Here is a 17985-nt window from a genome sequence, read left to right as displayed (position 1 = left end):
AGAAGGGAAAATGTCTGCTTTGGAGGAAAGAAGTGGATCAGGGATAGTAAGAGAGCCAGTTAATCCAGGGCAGTGTGTAAAGGGCGCCATCAAACTTCGTAGAGAAATATAGATAAGGAGAATATCTGTTTGCATTCTTACTACCATATAGGTAAAGTGAGCCAAGAATACAGTTGGAAACTGACCAAATGGATCAGAGTCTACCTGAAACTAAAGGGCACTACGATCACTCTGAGGAAATACAGTAAATGGTAAAGAAACGGTAATAAGAAAAGTAACACCAAATGAAGCACACAGCAATCAGAGACGAAATGTGTAGCCAGCTCCCTCTTCAAGGTCTGGAGAGGAGTCTGGGCAGCAAAGTTTGAGATAAAAGAGAGAAGAAATGATAAAACTGGCTTAAGTGCTAATGGAACTTCTTAGGCAAAGCTGTTATGTATAAATTGCCTCCCCACTCCCCACTTTTTTTTTTTTTTTTTAAACCCAAATTGTGGTCTGCTAGACATACTGTTCTACACTCCGCTTCTCCCCTTAAAGTATCAGAGACCATTCCTTATCAGGACATATGGAGCTGCCTTGTTTATTTATACTTCTTGTTTCTCTACAACCTTCCTTAATGGCCATTCTTTTTAATTTTTGCAAATCTGATAGATGAAAAAGAGGGTGTCGCCATGGTTGTTTTTTCTTATTGGTGAAAATGAGATTATTCATGTTGCAAAACCTTAGCTGTTACCATTTCTAAGTATTAGAAGCAATATATACATTTGCTTGCTTAAATTTTATTTTTCTGAAAGTTTTTTTATTTATTTAAGTGATCTCTATATCCAAAGTGGGGCTCAAACTCATGACCCCAAAAATCAAGAGTTGCACACTTCGACTGAGCTAGCCAGGCACCCCAAGACTTTATTTTTTAAGAGTAGTTCTAAGTTGACAGCAAAATGGAAAGGAAGGCTTTCTTTGTTTTTGAAAAAACGACTCCTTATTCCTCCCCAAATCTAAAATTTTGAATTTTATTTCTCCTTCAAGGCCCAGCTGGGATACCTCCTCTACATAGAGGCCCTTCCTGATCCCCAAATCAGAAGTAAACCTCTATGGCCTTTGAATTCCTCTAGGCCCCTCATGGTGTCTCTCCTGAGGCACCCTGGCATGGTAGAAAGAGGAAAGCTTCAGAGTTAGGCAAATATCTGGCTTCAAATCTCCTCCCTCAATATGTTATTAGCTGGAAACAAATTCATTCTTCATCTGTAAAGTGGGAATAATACAATTTCTATTAAGAGAGTATTAGATTGATTAATATACATAAAAAGTTTCTCTGAAATTTGTAGGTGTTCAATGAAAGGTAGTTCTTATTACTTATCCCTTTTTATCTATGCTACAATAGTATTTCTGTATAGCGTATCTCCCTCCAGAGTGAACTCCCAGAGAATAAAGGTTGTATCTTCTATACTTCCACAGCACTTAGCATGGAATTTTGTAAACTTTGTGAACTGGTTTTTAAGGTCTACAGTCAAAACCAAGCATGCTATGTCTTTAGGAGAGTACCCACTCTACTCAGCACCTGTGAAAAGATCACAATCACAGTCTTTGAGACTTCCAATTAAAGATGCTGGATTAAAACACAACTTTACTCCCTCCAGAAAAATCTCAAAGGTAACAGCAAAAATTTTTCTTTGTAAGTCATAAACTCATAAGGACAAAGGCAACAGGAAAAGTAACAATAGCTATTATATCTTGAGAGTGGAAAAGCAGAAGAAAGACTATAATCGTTCATTTAGCAGATTTGGTATGCTAGGCTGGCAGTGGGGAGTGAAAGAAGTCCGTGAACATGTACCAAGTAGCCTGAAAAGGCTCAAGACTTTTAGGCACCAGTTTTCTCTGCAAGCAGAGAGTAAAGATGGGGCTAACAAAAGAAGGTTAGTTCGAAGTTCTGTTAAATAAAAATATAACATCAGGAAGACAAACAATCATATTACACAAAGCAAAAACAAACAATTGAAGGGAGAAATAGAAAATTCAACAATAATAGTTGTTAACTTTAATATCTCACTTTAATTTACGGATGAATAATGAGGCAGAAGATGACAAGGAAATAGAAGAACTGAACAACACTGTAAACCACCAGACCTGACAAGACACCCAGAGTACATTCCACTTAAGCAGCAGAATGAATACACATCCTTCTCATGTGTACATGGAACAGACAGGCCACATGTTAGGACCATATGGTAGGACATAAAATGAATCTCAATACATTCAAAATGGAATGAAATGTTAAGTATATCCTCTGATCACAATGGAACAAAATTAGAAATCAATAACAGAAGGAAATCTGGGAAATGGAACAAAATACTCCTAAATAACTAATGGGTTAAGGAATCACAAGGAAATCAGAAAATACTTTTGAGATAAATGAAACCGTCAGAACTATGGGCTGCAGCTAACGTGGTGTTGAGAGGGAAATTTATAGCTGTAAACGCCTATATGAAAAAAAGAAGAAATCTCAAATCCACAACTAGCCTTCCACCTTAAGAAACTAGAAAAAGAAGGGGCGCCTGGGTGGCTCAGTCAGTTAAGCACCTGACTCATGATCTCGGCATAGGTCTTCATATCAGGGTCGTGAGTCTGAGCCCCACGTTGGGCTCTGTGCTGGGTATGGTGGAGCCTGCTTAAATAAAAGAAAGAAAGAAACTGGAAAAACAAGAGGAAACTTAAAGCAAGCAGAAGGAGGGCAATAACAACTATTAGAGTGCAAATAAATGAAATAGAGAATTTAAAAAGAACAGGAAAAAAAAACCCAATAAAACCAACAATTGGTTGGCCGGACTGCCAAAGAAAAAGAAATAAGATTCAAATTACTAAAAACAGGGAGGAAAGAGGAGACATTATTTTTAACCTTACAGAAATAAAAAGAATTATAAAGGAGTATTATGAATAATTTATGCCAACCAACTGGGTAATACCTGAGATGAAATGGACAAATTTCTAGAAAGACACAAATCACCTAAAGCATCTCAAGAAATAGTAAAATTTTAATAGATCTTTAATAAGTAAAGACATTAAATTAGTAACATAAAAAGTATTCACAAAGAAAAGCTTTGGCCCAGATGGTGTCACTATGAATTCTACCAAATATTTAAAGAAGAATCGACAGTGATCTTTCCCCAACTCTCACAAAAAATAAGATGATACTTATCTCATTCAGAATCTTATTATCCAATTCACTCTTCCTTCTGGAAAGAGGACTGGGGTTTCCTTTCCCACCCAAAAATTATCCATACCTGTCATTTCCTCTATAGACTTCAGTTTCCTTACCAGTAAAACATGGGAATGAACAAGATAATCTCTAAGGTTCTTTAAACATTGATATTTGTTTCTTTTGGTTCCATTTTTCTCTGAAATTTCTATTTCTGTGAAGCCTTTCCCAGATTTCATTACGGTTCTGAAGATGTTTGGTGAGGCACGTGATGTTGTCAAACATTAACAGATGGCAGGCTGCTGACAGAGAACAGGTGGTGGGGGAGGGGATTCTGTCTTCCCTCATCTCTTCAAATGCCAAGAGCCAAGTGGCACTGAATTCATGCCTCTCCCCTAAGACTGGCCTCTGCTGAGCCACATGCATCACACTCTGCCCTGGAAGTGGCACCCACGAGGATCAGGTGAATTCTAAGGTACCCCCTCTTTCCTGAGGTAAATAAGGTTTTGCTGCAAGCCAACAAACAAGCTGTCCTGGTTGGAATAGGCACTTACCTGACCAAAGTGATGAGCCAAAATAATGTCCACGACATTGGTTGTCAAGCCTGAGAGCTAAAAAGACAAAAGCTTGGTGTCAAGGGAGTTAAGCATACATATTTATCAAGCTGTCCACTTATGATTAGTGCACCTTACTGTACACATGCTATCCCTCAACAAACAAAAGCACATGTCAGTGTCACGCATTTTCATGAGATGGTGGTTTCAAGATATATGAGAACAAAAAACAAGTCAGAAAAAAATGGTCTCCCTTCCAGGGGAATAATATCACCTGCTTTGAAATAGGTGGCTAGAGGGGCGCCTGGGTGACTCAGTAGGTTAAGTGTCTGCCTTTGGCTCAGGTCATGATCTCACCCTCTCCCTCGGCCCCTCTCCCCATCGTGTTCCCTCTCTCAAATAAATGTTTTTAAAAATCTTTTCTTTTTTTTTCTTTTTTTTAAAAGATTTTATTTATTTATCTGGCAGAGCATAAGCAGGCGGAGCGGCAGGCAGAGAGGAAGGGAGAGAGAGAAGCAGGCTCCCCACCGAGCAAGGAGCCGGATGCCTTCCAATCCCAGGACCCTGGGATCATGACCTGAGCCAAAGGCAGACACTTAACTGACTGAGCCACCCAGGTGCCCCTAAAAAAAAAGAAAGAAAGAAACAGGTTGCTAGAAGAAATGCTGGTCATTCCTTCTTTGAAAACTTAAGACCTAGAACTCTTGGCTATTAGCTACTTCATTCCTGCCTATATTTATGCATTTACACTGGATACACGGCTAATACGGATTGACTTAAGAATACTCTCGAGCCACTCAAGAAACAAAAACAATTTTTTCTTTCCTCCAGTTTTTGCTATCTTCATTTCAAGGAGTGGGAGGAAACTGCTGTTTACAGAATGATCTTGCGTTTTGAACATTTTCCTAATTTTTTCCATTTCAAAATGATGCATATCACAGTCTAATAAATGCAGCAATCTGTGCAAATCTGCAGACTGCTAGTCTATTTTCAGAAAAATTTCCAACTCAAATTATGTTGCTGATTCCCTGTAGCCTTCTTCCTCGGTTTTATGCTTAATTCCTACTGCTGACTTGGATGAGAGGTGAAGTGCTGAACTGGGAGTGCAGATGGAGAAGAGGAGATGAGGAGACAGACATGGATATGCGTAGAGCAGGATTACATGGTCCCAGAAAGATTAAGGAAGAAAGAAGCCCAGAAATCTTCAGACGGGTTACCAATGATCAAACTGCTATAAATTAAAGATAATTAGAATTAATAACCGTTCATGTTTAATACTCATAAGGTCATTCTCAAGTTTCATAACAATTTTATTAGGTTATTACACATAATTTGTTTTACATTATTGAGAGTGTTCAGGTAAATTCTAACACAACCACATAAGTGGACAGCAATTAGAACAAGTTTTAAGTAAGTCAGATTATAAGGAAGAATTTTCCACAGCATCTGGCAATAGCATCATTAATATATTTCACCCAAAGCTAGAGTATGCATATTTCTCTAGAACTTGAATGTGGGGAGAAATGGATAAATTTTTTAGAATCTAGTCTACTGGTAGGTAGAGCATTTTTTTTTTTTAATTCTAGTGTACTTAACATACAGTGTGTTATATTTGTTTCAGATGCATAATATAGTAATTCAACAATTACATATATTACACAGTGCTCATCAAAGTAAGTATAATCTTAATCCTCTTCACCTATTTCACCCATCCCCCCACCCACCTCCCCTCTGGTAACCATCTGTTCTCCAGCTAAAGTCTGTTTTTTTGGTTTGTCTCTCTTTTTTTCTGCCTTTGTTCATTTGTTTTATTTCTTAAAATTCCAGTAGGTGGAATATTTTAATATTTTAAAGTAATTTAAAAGCTATACAGGCTTATCACAGAAAATCAGGAAAATATGGAATATGAAAAAGAAAATAAAAATCCTCTGTAATGCTACCAGCCAAAGATATAACTATTAGTAACAAATTCTTTTCTCTTTTTCCTTTTTTTTTTTTTAATATAGTGGGCAAGACCAGCATTTTCACTGATTTTTTAATGTAATTTCTATACCAAATGTGGGGCTTGAACTCACAACCCTGAAATGAAGAGGTGGATGCTCTACTTGATGCGGGAAACAAAGGCAAAAGAAAAAATTACACTTCCTTACTGGCTATAGCCCATTGACAAGTCCTTGAAACAGGCAGAGTGGCCTTCCTCTGGGAGCTCAGGTGCCTCCATGTTGACACTTTGCTAAGGGCAAAAGGCAAACTTAGCTGACCATTATCCAGGCACCCCAGGCTCCTGTAAGTCTTCTTCAACATATAAAAACTCCTTTGGAGGAGCACCTGGTGTGGCTCAGTCGGTTAAGTGACTGACTCTTGGTTTCAGCTCAGGTCATTATCTCAGGGTTGTGAGATCAAGACCCATGTTGGGCCCTGCGCGGGGTGTGGAGCCGGCTTGAGATTCTCTCTTGCCCTCTCCTTCTGCCCCTCCCCACTTAAAAAAAATTCCTTGGGAAACTTCCTTTATCTCTACCCCTCAAGATACATGTTAGCAATCATCCTCCAAGCATATGGCCCGCTGATAAACATCTGAAGGGTCTCATGACCAGGTTTTTACTAGACAGTAATGGATGACGTTTTCCTAACAACAGCTAGCTATATACTTAAAAGTATAAAGTCAATAGCTCCTCATAATCCCGATATAGCTCTTTGCGCCCCTGGGTCCTGTCCCCGTGCTTTAATAAAACCAGCTCAAGAATTCTTTCTTGGCCATTCACTCTTGGACCCCACATCAAATCACATCAGGAAATACTAGACAGGTATTAGATTCTTAAAAAATTATTATCCTTCTATTTAAAGCTTTTAAGTATCACTATTTATCCTTCAGGTACGTTCCTAGATACTGAATTACTGGATCTCATGGTTGAATATCTGTAAAGCTTTGATACATATGACAAGCTGGGAGTGGTATTTTGGAGGCTATATCCAGTGGTGTATTAGAATAAACATTTATGGCAACTTAAAAATACTTAAAAATAGGTATTTGTTTAAAAATGAGATTATTATTACATTAGGCATCTTTTAGCAGGTAATGAAAGCTTGGGTTATTTTTTCTCTGGAAAACTTTATAACATTGCTGCTTTAATCTCAACCTCATAGTTTCGGATTAAAAGTTTCAGATTACAATAATTTACAAATAATATTTGTACTGAATAAAGAAAAATGTTTCAAAAGTAATTCCTTTTCTAATCTAAAACAGTGAATGACTTTTTTAGCACAGGTCAGTTCAAAGCAAAAGTTATACCATACTATGCTTTTACTCTCATTTCCTCTTTTCACTCTGGTTGTTGCTGGGATTGTTTATATTTGTAAAGTCATTACAACGAGGGAGCAAAAGGCAAATTGAAGGCTAGCACTCTTCCCTCCACCCTGCCAGAGGTGGGATATGTGTGACATTCCTCAACGAACTCATGGCTGCTTTAATGTTAATGTTTTGCTAGAGACTAAAAACCACCTTATCTTGACAATAGCCAGACCTCCAGGATCCTATAACTCTTCCTTAACGTGCAAAACTCCCTTTAGAGACTTAGGTTCTCTCTACCATCCCCAGCCCCCAAACTTAAAAGTATATAATCAATAGCTCCTCACAATCCCAGTGTAGCTCTTTCTGCCCATGGGCCCTGTCTCCATGCTATAATAAAAACACCCTTTCACACCGTAAACGTCTCAAGAATTCTTTCCTGACCTTTGGGCATGACAATCCCACATCGTATTTTGGTGGCCTATACTGGGATTCTGCATCTTCCTTCATCTGGACTTCAGCTTCAGTACAAACTTGGTGAGTTATTCTCTCTTCTCTTCTTACTTTCATTCAGAGGGTATTCAAGGAGTATGGTCTTATTGAAACACTTTCATGTCCATTGCTCAGGCTGCGTTCCTCTAGCCCTCAGCTACTCCACGGGGAGGAACAGAAGCCTGTCTTTTGGCTGGAAGCTAGTACCCTGGCCAGAATGGTAATAAGACCCAGAAACCTGATGCCCTCTCTTTATTCCTATTCTTATACAATGCTGTCTTTCTTGGACACGGGACAGCCACCTAAGTCACTAGTACGACTGCCAATCTTAAGACTCCCATGTAAGGCTTCCTCCTCATTGGTCTAATGTGACATCTCTGGTCTAGCCATTTCTGGCCACAAGACCTCCACCCAGAGCCAGCTGAAACCAATACTTGATTCAATTAAAACCCAATCAGGGACCATTTCCTAGGGAAGTCGGCTGTAAAGACTACATGTGTTGGAATGTGGTTTAGACCATGACAGGTTTCTATCTTTACCATTCTTCATCGATGTCCCCTACTAACCACTTAAATTACAAAATTGGGTAACTTTTCCTTGGAAAACTTTTTGAGTGTTTCCCATGTGTTTAAAATGGCAGGTTCTTCACGGCATGGCAGGGCATGGTATTTTGGTCCATTCACTGGCACCCATTTGTAGCTTAAGAAGCAATGGGTAAAGCGAGGAGACGCCAGCAATCCCTCCTACAGGGCCTTTATGGCAGGGCAGGGTGGTGATCATGGCCATCATAGCAATTTTATTCAAGGGATACCTCTGGCTGCTTTGACACCAGGAACCTCTGACATATACTGTGTGGGACGCCACCCACGAGTGGGGGGGGGTAGGGTGGGGGGGATTTTCTTGGTAATGGACCTTCTCTGGGCTGCTTCTTCGGTTCCCAAGGACTCTCCTTTGGGATGCCTTTTAACCCACTGGAAGCAATTCAGATTGCAAACTGATCTTTTGTAACACCGCACAGCCTCAATATGATCTATCAGTTAGATTCCTTCCTCAGGAAATAGGACAAATAGGTACCCTCTGTCCAGGCCTTCCTGGTTCTAAATCAGGACCCCGACTTAAGGGCCTCTAGTATTTGGCTACTAAGCAGGCTAGGAAACTCCTTGCTGATATACTGGATGATAATTGTCTAAACAGACCTCCTCCGAATAAACCCATGTTGCAGGAGGAAACACAGGCCATCCCTAATGAGGGGCACACTGACTCTCTCACTGTTCCTCCTTCCTAATAGACACAGGTTACTCTTGTATGTGGGAGCTTCTCCCTCATTCATTTCCTGGGTTAATGGCTATGACAACTGGAGCCAACTGTCTGTGGTTAGTCTACCTCGTGACAGGGACTTTAAGGAATATTCCCAAGCAGCTGCCAAAACTCCTTATGTTTTGGGGAAGTTCCCTGTCTTCTCTGGCCTGACATGGACTGCCTAATTCCACCTGTTGGTGGAAAAAAACACCTGGCTTTTCATCTCTGTCTAAGCTGATGAGCTTTAGGACCAGGAGATTTCTTTCTTTGCCCTCTAGGCTTGTGTCCACCTCCAGGCTTCCTGGTGGCACCTCACCCCTTCCTCTGTTTCTGCACCACCTTGGGGTGCAGCCTGTATAACTGGCTCCTGTACCATCCTTGGTGCCTCTGGCACCATTGGCTCCTCCTCCCCTCACTGTCAAGGAACGAAGTGTACCCCCTTGGACTAACATCCACTTCAGATTTCCCCACCAGTGTCTCTAATAAAAATTGACAATGGGGAACAAATTGATTGACTTTTAAGTTGACCCAACTGATTGACTTTTAAGTGGAACATATTCAGTATTTAAACTAATTTAAGTTTGTTGGTTTAATTAAGATAAACATGTCTTTAGAGTTATCAGCATTAAATACAAAACTTTTATTCTGCCAAGGTTTGCTGAAGGTGAACTAAGCTCATGATTTCTGTTGTAATTTGTCAGCAAAAAGAGGGCTTAAGATGATGGTTAATTTTGTCTGTGTCAAAGTTTCCATGGGTAATTGTTAAGATAGCTTTCTAAGTCTTTGGTAAACTGAAACTTTAAAGTTTTGCTTGGATGATAAATTGGACTGAATTTGCTGGACATCTAGGCCTTTTCCAAATAGGATGGACTAGTAAAGCATTGATTATTGAACACAGGTTTGTGCTTTTGGCTTCTTCTGGCAGAAAACTAAGGATATTTTTATTTTATTTTTAGAAGATTTTATTTTAGAGAGTGAGCGAGAGAGAGAGCACAAGCAGGGGCGAGGGGGAGGGGGAGAGGGGCAGAGGGAGAGGGAGAAGAAGACTCCCCGCTGAGCAGGGAGCCTGACACAGGGCTCCTTCCCAGGACTCTGGGATCATGACCTGAGCCCAAGGCAGATGATTAACCGACTGAGCCATCCAGGTGCCCCAAACTAAGGATATTTAAATCTGTTGAAAAACATGCTTTGTGCTTAATTGACTCATAAATTTTCCATCTAAAGAATTCTGGTGTAAGAATTCACAATTGGTTACTACTGAGTTTTCACTGGAGACTAAGGTTTCTAAGAGTTAAAATTCTGCTAAATGTAATTAAGACTGACGAAAATAAAGAAAGTAACTCTATATGTAAAAAAAGTTGGAGATGTGTAAGGAATATGCAAGGAATGGGAATACATTTTTGTTGAGGTAAAAGAAAGTAATTTTGTCCTAAATGTGACCGGTTGTTTGGAAAGAAAAGCCTTCAAACAAAATCTGAATGCAAAAGAAAGTTGTAGACAATTTGTGAAGGGAAATCTTTGGAAAGGAATTTTATTTTTTTAAGTTTTTTTTTTAAGATTTATTTACTTATTTGAGAGAGAGAGACTAAGAGAGAGAGCACGAGCCAGTTGGAGGGGCAGAGGGAAAAGCAGGCTCCACACTGAGCAGGGAGCCAGAAATGGGGCTGGATTCCAGGACCAGGGAATCGTGACCTGAGCTGAAAGCAGACACTTAACTGACTGACCCACCCAGGTGCCCCTGGAAAGGAATTTTACATGTCATCAGAATGGACTAAAGTTGAAATAAATGGATTTATTTATTTTTAAAAAGATATTTATTTATTTATTTATTTATTATTATTGTTTTTTAATTTATGGGAGAAAGAGAGTGAGCCGAGAAAGACACAGAAAGAGAGACAGCGTGAGCACACTTGGGGGTTGGGGGGGAGCAGAGGGACAGGGACAAGCAGACTCTGCGCTAAGTAGCGAGCCCAACCTGGGGCTCAATCCTACAACCCTGAGATAGATGGATTTTAAAAGTACACTGGCAGGGGCACCTGGGTGGCATAGTTAAGCGTCCAACTCTTGGTTTCTGCTCAGGTCATGATCTCAGGGTCTTGAAATCAAGCCCACATCCAGCTCCGCCCTCAGCGGGGAATCTGTTTGAGATTCTCTTTCCCACTCCCTCACCCTATTCACACCATAGATTATTTAACAAGAATGAAAACATGTACTGTGGGGCACCTGGGTAGCTCAGTCAGCTGAGCGTCTGACTCTTGCTTTTGGCTCAAGTCATGATTTTAGGGTTGTGAGATTGAGCCCTGCACAGGGCTGGGGATGCTGGGCTTGGAGTCTGCTTAAGATTTTCTCTCCCCCTCTCCCTCTGCCCCTCCCCTCACTCTCTCCCTCTATAACTAAGTAACTAACTAACTAAATAAATAAAATAAAACGAACTACCATTACACCTAACATGAAGGTGGATCGCTGACAACAATGAATGAAAAAAGCCAGATACAAAAGAATATGTATTCTAGCATTCTAATTATATGAAATTTAAGAATAGAGGAAACCAATTTATGGTGACAGACGTCAGAGTGACTGTTATATCTGGGAAGGAGAGGAAGTATTAATTAAAGAAAAGGCACAAGGGAATCCCCGGAGGTAGAAATATTCTGTATATTGACTGAGTGGCAATTACATATGTAAACATTCATCAAGCTATATACTTAAAAGTTTTTGCCTTTAACTGGATATATTTCAATGAAAAAATAAAAATAAAAGTAAGACATTTCAAGAAGGGACCAAGACGAGCCAATGAATACCATTTGGTGCTTACTTTGGAAGCTGCCCAGTCAATCCAGCCTTTAGCACAAGGGTCAACGTTAATGAGCACAAGGCCTTCCACGAGCTCTGGATGATTGAGCTGAAATAGGAGACAAACAGAACGTTCAAAAATTCCACTCCCAGCATTCTTCTAAAAAATACTGGAGCACGGTTCATCTCTTATTATGCATTATGCCATAATGCCTCAGATTTGAAAGTAAGACTTCAGAGAGGTGCTAGGAAGAATATTTGGAAAAATTGCTCTTTAAGTCTGACTTAGCAACTGGAAAACCAGTTCCTTAAAGTGCTTTCAAATGATCTTGCCTTGCAAGGATCTGTGAGGAGACGTGATATTTATTTCTGCAGCAGAGGAAGGCACTTGGCATCTCCGCAGTTGTTTAGCTTATGGTGGGTCTTCCCTGCTGGGAAAGTACCCTTGGAACTACTTGGCATAAGGGGCTGCTGTGGCTTATACTGGCGAATTTCATACTCATATGCCCTTGTCCCCAAAAGGAGCTTCTTACATTTTTTTCAGAAACCACACAAATGGGTGACACCACCCTGCCCCAGAAGACTGTCCTATGACGCAGGAGGCATCTAAAAAATTTCTTTATTTCTATTTCTTAAGTAGAAATCAAAACAAACATTTCTATGTACACTCAAAACTCTCTAGTTTACTTTCCTTCCCTCTGATTACACTGATTATGCTCACTATAGAAAATCTGATAAATAGAAATTATAAAAATTAGGAAATAAAAGCTTGTATTTTACCTAACTATACAACATTAATCCCTGTTCACATTTTGGTATATTTCCTTCCAGTCCTTTCCTATGCTTATGACAAACTATGTGGATCTGTAGTCTAACTTTCTTGTTAACATTACAGTATATGTGAATCACATATCATTACAAGCTCTTCTTACAAAATTTTAAAGGCTGCACAAAATTCCATAAGTCCTCTCTAACAATTACCTTTTATTGATGATGTACTCCCTCATTTGTGATTTTTCAGGTACTGTAAGTACAAAACAGGGCTTTATAAACAAATCTGTATCTGCTGTTCACGGAATTTACAGAAATACAGAAGACCCAGAGTAGTACCTGGTAACTAACACAGAAGTAGAGCTGTGACCTAGGCAGTGCCTCAAGGGTATTGAGACTAATCCTCTATGTACTTACTGCAAATCTGCTGAGGATGTAAGCTCCAGCTCCAACTCCAATCCCAATGATGCTTTTCAGACTATGAAAGGGGATATAACCAACACCGATAAGGTTAACTCATTTGGAAGTGACATGGCATAATGGAAAAAATACAACTGGGTTCAAATCTGGCTCTGATGCTTACTGGATTCTAGAATTTGACAAAGTTCTCTAATTCTGAGCCTCAGTTCCCATCTACAAAAGGATATAACTACCTACTTCTAAGTTGATTTTAAGGATTAAATGAAATAGGACTAAAACCTGGGAGTCATTCTAACAGTTCCCTCTCCTGTCACCTCCATGTCCAACTCAACAGCAAGTCCTGTAGAGTCTACCTCCAAAATATTTCTTTCCTATCTCTATCTACTTCACTGCATTCCCCTGAGGGCATCCAGTACTCAGGCTATTACCTCTTGCCTGACTGCTGTAATAGTTTAAAGGTCTCCCTGCTTTTTCTCTTTTACTCCTCTCCAACCCATTCTCTCCACAGCTAGAGTAATCCCTTTTAAAAATGTAAACAGCTTGGGGCACCTGGGTGGTGCAGTCAGTTAAGTGCTTGACTCTTGGTTCTGGCTCAGGTAGGGATTGAGTCCTGCATCTGGCTCTGTGCTCAGCCAGGGAGTCGGCTTGTGGATTCTCTCTCCCTCTCCCTCTGCACCTTCCACCTCTCTAAAATAAATAGACAGATCTTTAAAAAAATAAAAAATAGGGGCACCTGAGTGGCGCAGTCGTTAAGCGTCTGCCTTTGGCTCAGGGCGTGATCCCGGCGTTCTGGGATCGAGCCCCACATCAGGCTCCTCCGCTAGGAGCCTGCTTCTTGCTCTCCCATTTCCCCTGCTTGTGTTCCCTCTCTCACTGGCTGTCTCTCTGTGTCAAATAAATAAATAAAATCTTAAAAAAAAATAAAAATAAAAAAAATAAATTAAAAAAGTAAACAGCTTTGCTGAAATGCAACTTTTATAGAGTGATCATTTTAAAAGACTAAATTGAAAAAAAGAGTAAAATTAATGCACATTCTTATCCAACCCATTTTTAAATTCTACATCTGAAACTAAAAAAAATAAAAATAAATAAAAATAAAAATAAAAGATAAAACTGGATATCAATCCCCTACTTAAAACCCATACATATCTTTTGAATAAAATCCCAAATTCTTACCTGATCTGTGAGACTATGTAATCTGGTCCTTGCCTCTTTCTCAGATTTCACTCTGTGCCTTTCTCCTACTTGCTCATTTGGTCTAAGACTTCTGGAAATACTATTCCCTCTGTCTAGAATCATCTTGCTTGGCTCTCTGTCTAGGTCTCAGCCTAGATGACAACTTTTTTTTTAAAAGGAATTTATTAACGGAATTTTTTAAAAGATTTTATTTACTTAGAGAGAGAGAGAGAGAGCACAAGCAGGGGGAGTGGCAGGCAGAGGGAGAAGCAGGTTCCCCCAGGAGCAGGGAGCCCAATGCGGGGCTTGATCCCAAGACCCTGAGATCATGACCTAAGCCAAAGGCAGTCGCTTAACCAACTGAGCCACCCAGTTGCCCCTAGATGACAACTTCTTAGAGAGGCACTGCCCAGCTAGCCATATCTCTGTGAACCTGATCCTTCTCTAATATCACCCTCACTGACTTCTCTTATAGCACTTTAGTTGTGATTATTTGTTTGCTTATTTGCTGTTAATTATTCCTCCCACTAAGATGTAAGCTCCATGAGGACAGTGACTATTCCTTTTGCTCACCATCATAGCCCCAAGATTGGACACATCGTAGAAAGTCAATAAAAACTGTGAAAGAACTGAAGAATGAACCTACCTTAAGTGGGTAAGAACAGGAGGCAGCATTTCAGCCAACTCATCCATTGTGGGGTACTGGTACCTGAAATTCAGAAGATACCTCTGACTTAGAATACACTCACATTTCCCAATCACAAGAATAGCTAGAAGAATATGGGGTTCTTAGATAAAAGCATTCTCTTTAACAAAGGCTGAAAGGAGATGAAGTGCGGAAATGATTGTGACATGTTGTGCAACTCTCTACTCTTCCACGCTAAGAAGAAAGAAGAATCCATGTTCTCCATATTCTAAAGGGCAGTCTCTGGGACCAGAGGAAGCCATTTGAAAAGAACAGGTAATATGGCTCTCTCCTAGTGCATTTCCAAATCCCTAATAATCACTTTAACTGAGATTGAGGCTCAGTAAACTTCCAGCAGTAAGAGTCAACTGAAGAAGTGGCTCTTGGTCTGTGGCTTATATTCAGGCAGCTAAAGGAAAGAATAAACAAAGCCTTACTGGGCCTAACCACCTAGTCACAGTTCCTGGACTCATCATGAATGCTGATTTGCTTTACTCAGGCATAAGATAACATGGTTACTATATTGCTTTTGAATCTGGTGTATGATATGAACCATAGGATCCTAAGATGGTCAGGCAAGTCCAGAAACTGATTCAGACTAGGAATCCAACAAAAGGGAACATCCAAAGAGATTACAGAAGCAGAGATGGAAAGAGATCTTGAGACAATCTCCTATATATGAGGCAGGATTTACTCTGTACCAGACAGAGGAGGCAGCCTGCTTCTGTTTGAAACACTTTTTAAGCAAGGAAGTGCTCTTGAGCCAGTTGTGCACAAAACAGAGAAAAGGAACTGGATCTTTAGTTGGATATACGCTGGTCACTGGCCAATTTGCATCTGAGAGACAGAACAGCTTCGACATAGTCAATAACGTGGCTTCTGGAGCCAAACTGCCTAAGTTAAAATTCCAGCTCTGCTACTTATTTGTTATGTAATCCTGGCCAAGTTACTTAACATTTCTGGGCCTCAGTTTCCTCACTTGTAAAACAGGAATAATAGTAAATTTGTCCCATAGGTCTCTGAGGATTAAATGACTTAATAAATGTGAAGTGCTTTAGGCGGTGTGAGGAATGTTGTTCCAGTCCCACGTAAGTGTTAGCTCTTACTCATCTGCAGGGCTCTACTTCCCAACAGTCACTGGCAGAGGCAGCTCTGGAGAGGAGCCAAGGGAAAGGGGAAAAACCAGCATTCTACAGCTTGTGCTTTCACTCCTCTTCCCAAGGTCTTCTCAGTAACTACAGTGTCCAGGGATCAGTGAGGGAGACTGTGGCTCCACCATGTAAAGCAGGTTTAGGATGAGGCCAAGAGCTCCAAGTCCACTCAAAATGCATCTCTAGCTGACAGGGCAGCTTCACAGAATAAACAGTTACAAAATATCCAAATTCCTGTCACCAGATTGGGAGGTAAGGTTGGCGAGGTGCTCCCAGGAAGCTCAGAGGGATTGGAGTTTGGGCCTAGGTAGTTGGAAGTTTCAAGGAGGGACACAGAAATGACAGATTTTAAAAAGATGATGAAGGGGACAGATACAGGACAGCGAGAAGTGGGTGTTTCAGACACTTAAGCCTTGCAATTACAGGGAGACAGAGTCCCATCTATGGAGAACCATTCCTGGATATAGGAAAACATGCAGTTTTCCTCAACACACTGTACATAACAGTCCTCTTGGAGCAAGAAGAGAAATAGGGAGGGTGGTTGGTTGATAAGTATAACTCCTAGGCTATGCTAAAATCAACACTACTTCTCCCACTGGAGCTCAATCATCTGCTCATCTAAATGCATGCCTTCCAGAAGATCCTGCTTGTGGCCTTACCCTGTTGGGAAAGAGGGTGCACCTTCCTGCTGGCCTGGGGCATCCACATGACAGACAGCAAAGTGCTGGGTGATCTCTTGCATATCTTCAAAGTTAAAGAATGCGTTGAAACAGGATTTATCTGTAAGAGTAAAAATACTCATAAGACGCAAGTTCTCTATCTCTCCCCAATTTTCAACAGACTGTACATAAAAGTCCTCTCCATTTCTCTCCAGTTTTCCTTCACTCAATTAATTCCATAATGTCGTCCTCTTTCACTCTTTTCCCCCCTTTTAATCACTGTTCCGCTAAAATGAGGTGTCTGAACAATGTGATTTAAGCTGCCCTAAAGGCTGAATACTAGACATCTCAATGACCTGAAAACAACAATAAATTCTCAATTCTACACAATGTCTACAAAATGGGAACCGATTCTGGTATTGCACGAAATAATCTTGCACCCATAATGCTATCATTTCTCATGTACCTTATTCCTCCATCTGACACAGAGACGCTGACTACATTCTAAGAACCTGGCTAGAGTAAATATCCTGGGCAGCTTAGATTCACCATGTGGAAGACTGTCTCTTGGCAAAATTGCTGGGGTGTAGAGAGGGGCTGCTGCTTCACTTTCTACCCTATTAGTATAACTGCTTATATCACTTCTCATGCAAAAGAGGCTACAATAGCTCCAGCACTAGACTGTAGCCTCAAATGTAGGCCACCTTTGTAAGCTAGAGAAGCATGGGACAAAACACAAGTATAGGCTCTGAGCCTGTGGCTAGGGCCAGAATCTTATATTACCATCTAGAAAAGTCCACTTAAAATCACGGATGACAGGCCACAGCAAGAACACTTTCACTAATTCATCTTGAAGAGCTCACAACAAAGTTAAGTTCAAACTTTGGATTTTCTAACTTGAAATATAAAAAGAACCAAAGAAGTATAGATGTAAACAAAATAAACAACTGATTTTTTTCTTAAGAGACATACTTTATTTTTTATTTTTTAAGTAATCTCTATGCCCAACGTGGGGCTCACGACCCCAAGATCAAGAGTTGCATGCTCTACTGACGAGCTAGCCAGGCGCCCCTTGGTTCTACTCTCTTAACCAGTTCATCCTTTAGCAGTTAAGACACAAAGGTGAGATATAATTCCAGTATCCCCAAACACATTCTCCTGAACAGTTCCCAGACACCGTAATCCTCCCATTAACATATGTGGCAACGAGGAGGGAAGGATAAGACAGAGAGGAAAAAACCTGTGCTCTGTTAGAACACTGGGATTTCTTCTTTTTAAAAATAAATACACAAAGTTCAAGTATTAAAATAAAAAGGAAGATATAAAATCAAATACATACGATTGAGGCCAATGTCATGATATGTCAGGATAACTGGTCTGTTTCCTTTTGGTAGGCCTCTGATGGTGACATGGACCACACCGTGAGTTGTTTCTATGTCATGTTCCTGTAACAAGAGAATGTATGGTCTCAGCAAAGGCAGAATGGACTTCCCAGGTGGCTGAAGT

The 17985-nt window shown here is 40.3% G+C and overlaps 1 protein-coding gene across 4 annotated transcripts in view; it reads right to left on the bottom strand.

The window, feature by feature from the left end:
• The window catches only part of NDRG3 (NDRG family member 3), a 72579-nt gene that overhangs the window by 14258 nt on the left and 40336 nt on the right, over nucleotides 1-17985 (bottom strand). For all 4 annotated transcript variants that reach the window (XM_045804552.2, XM_045804551.2, XM_045804553.2 and 1 more), the window contains 6 exons: nucleotides 17819-17924; nucleotides 16480-16600; nucleotides 14631-14693; nucleotides 12806-12866; nucleotides 11640-11726; nucleotides 3748-3804 (listed from right to left, as the gene is read on the bottom strand). In XM_045804552.2, the coding sequence (XP_045660508.1) occupies nucleotides 3748-3804; nucleotides 11640-11726; nucleotides 12806-12866; nucleotides 14631-14693; nucleotides 16480-16600; nucleotides 17819-17924 (495 nt within the window). The remainder of the gene's footprint in view (nucleotides 1-3747; nucleotides 3805-11639; nucleotides 11727-12805; nucleotides 12867-14630; nucleotides 14694-16479; nucleotides 16601-17818; nucleotides 17925-17985) is intronic.

This window comes from Ursus americanus, chromosome 22 (assembly GCF_024610735.1).
Source record: "Ursus americanus isolate L20-20 chromosome 22, mUrsAme1.1.p, whole genome shotgun sequence".
Lineage (NCBI taxonomy): Eukaryota > Metazoa > Chordata > Mammalia > Carnivora > Ursidae > Ursus > Ursus americanus.
The sequence above is the reverse complement of the archived record's forward strand: the minus strand, read 5'-3'. Positions and strand labels throughout refer to the sequence as shown.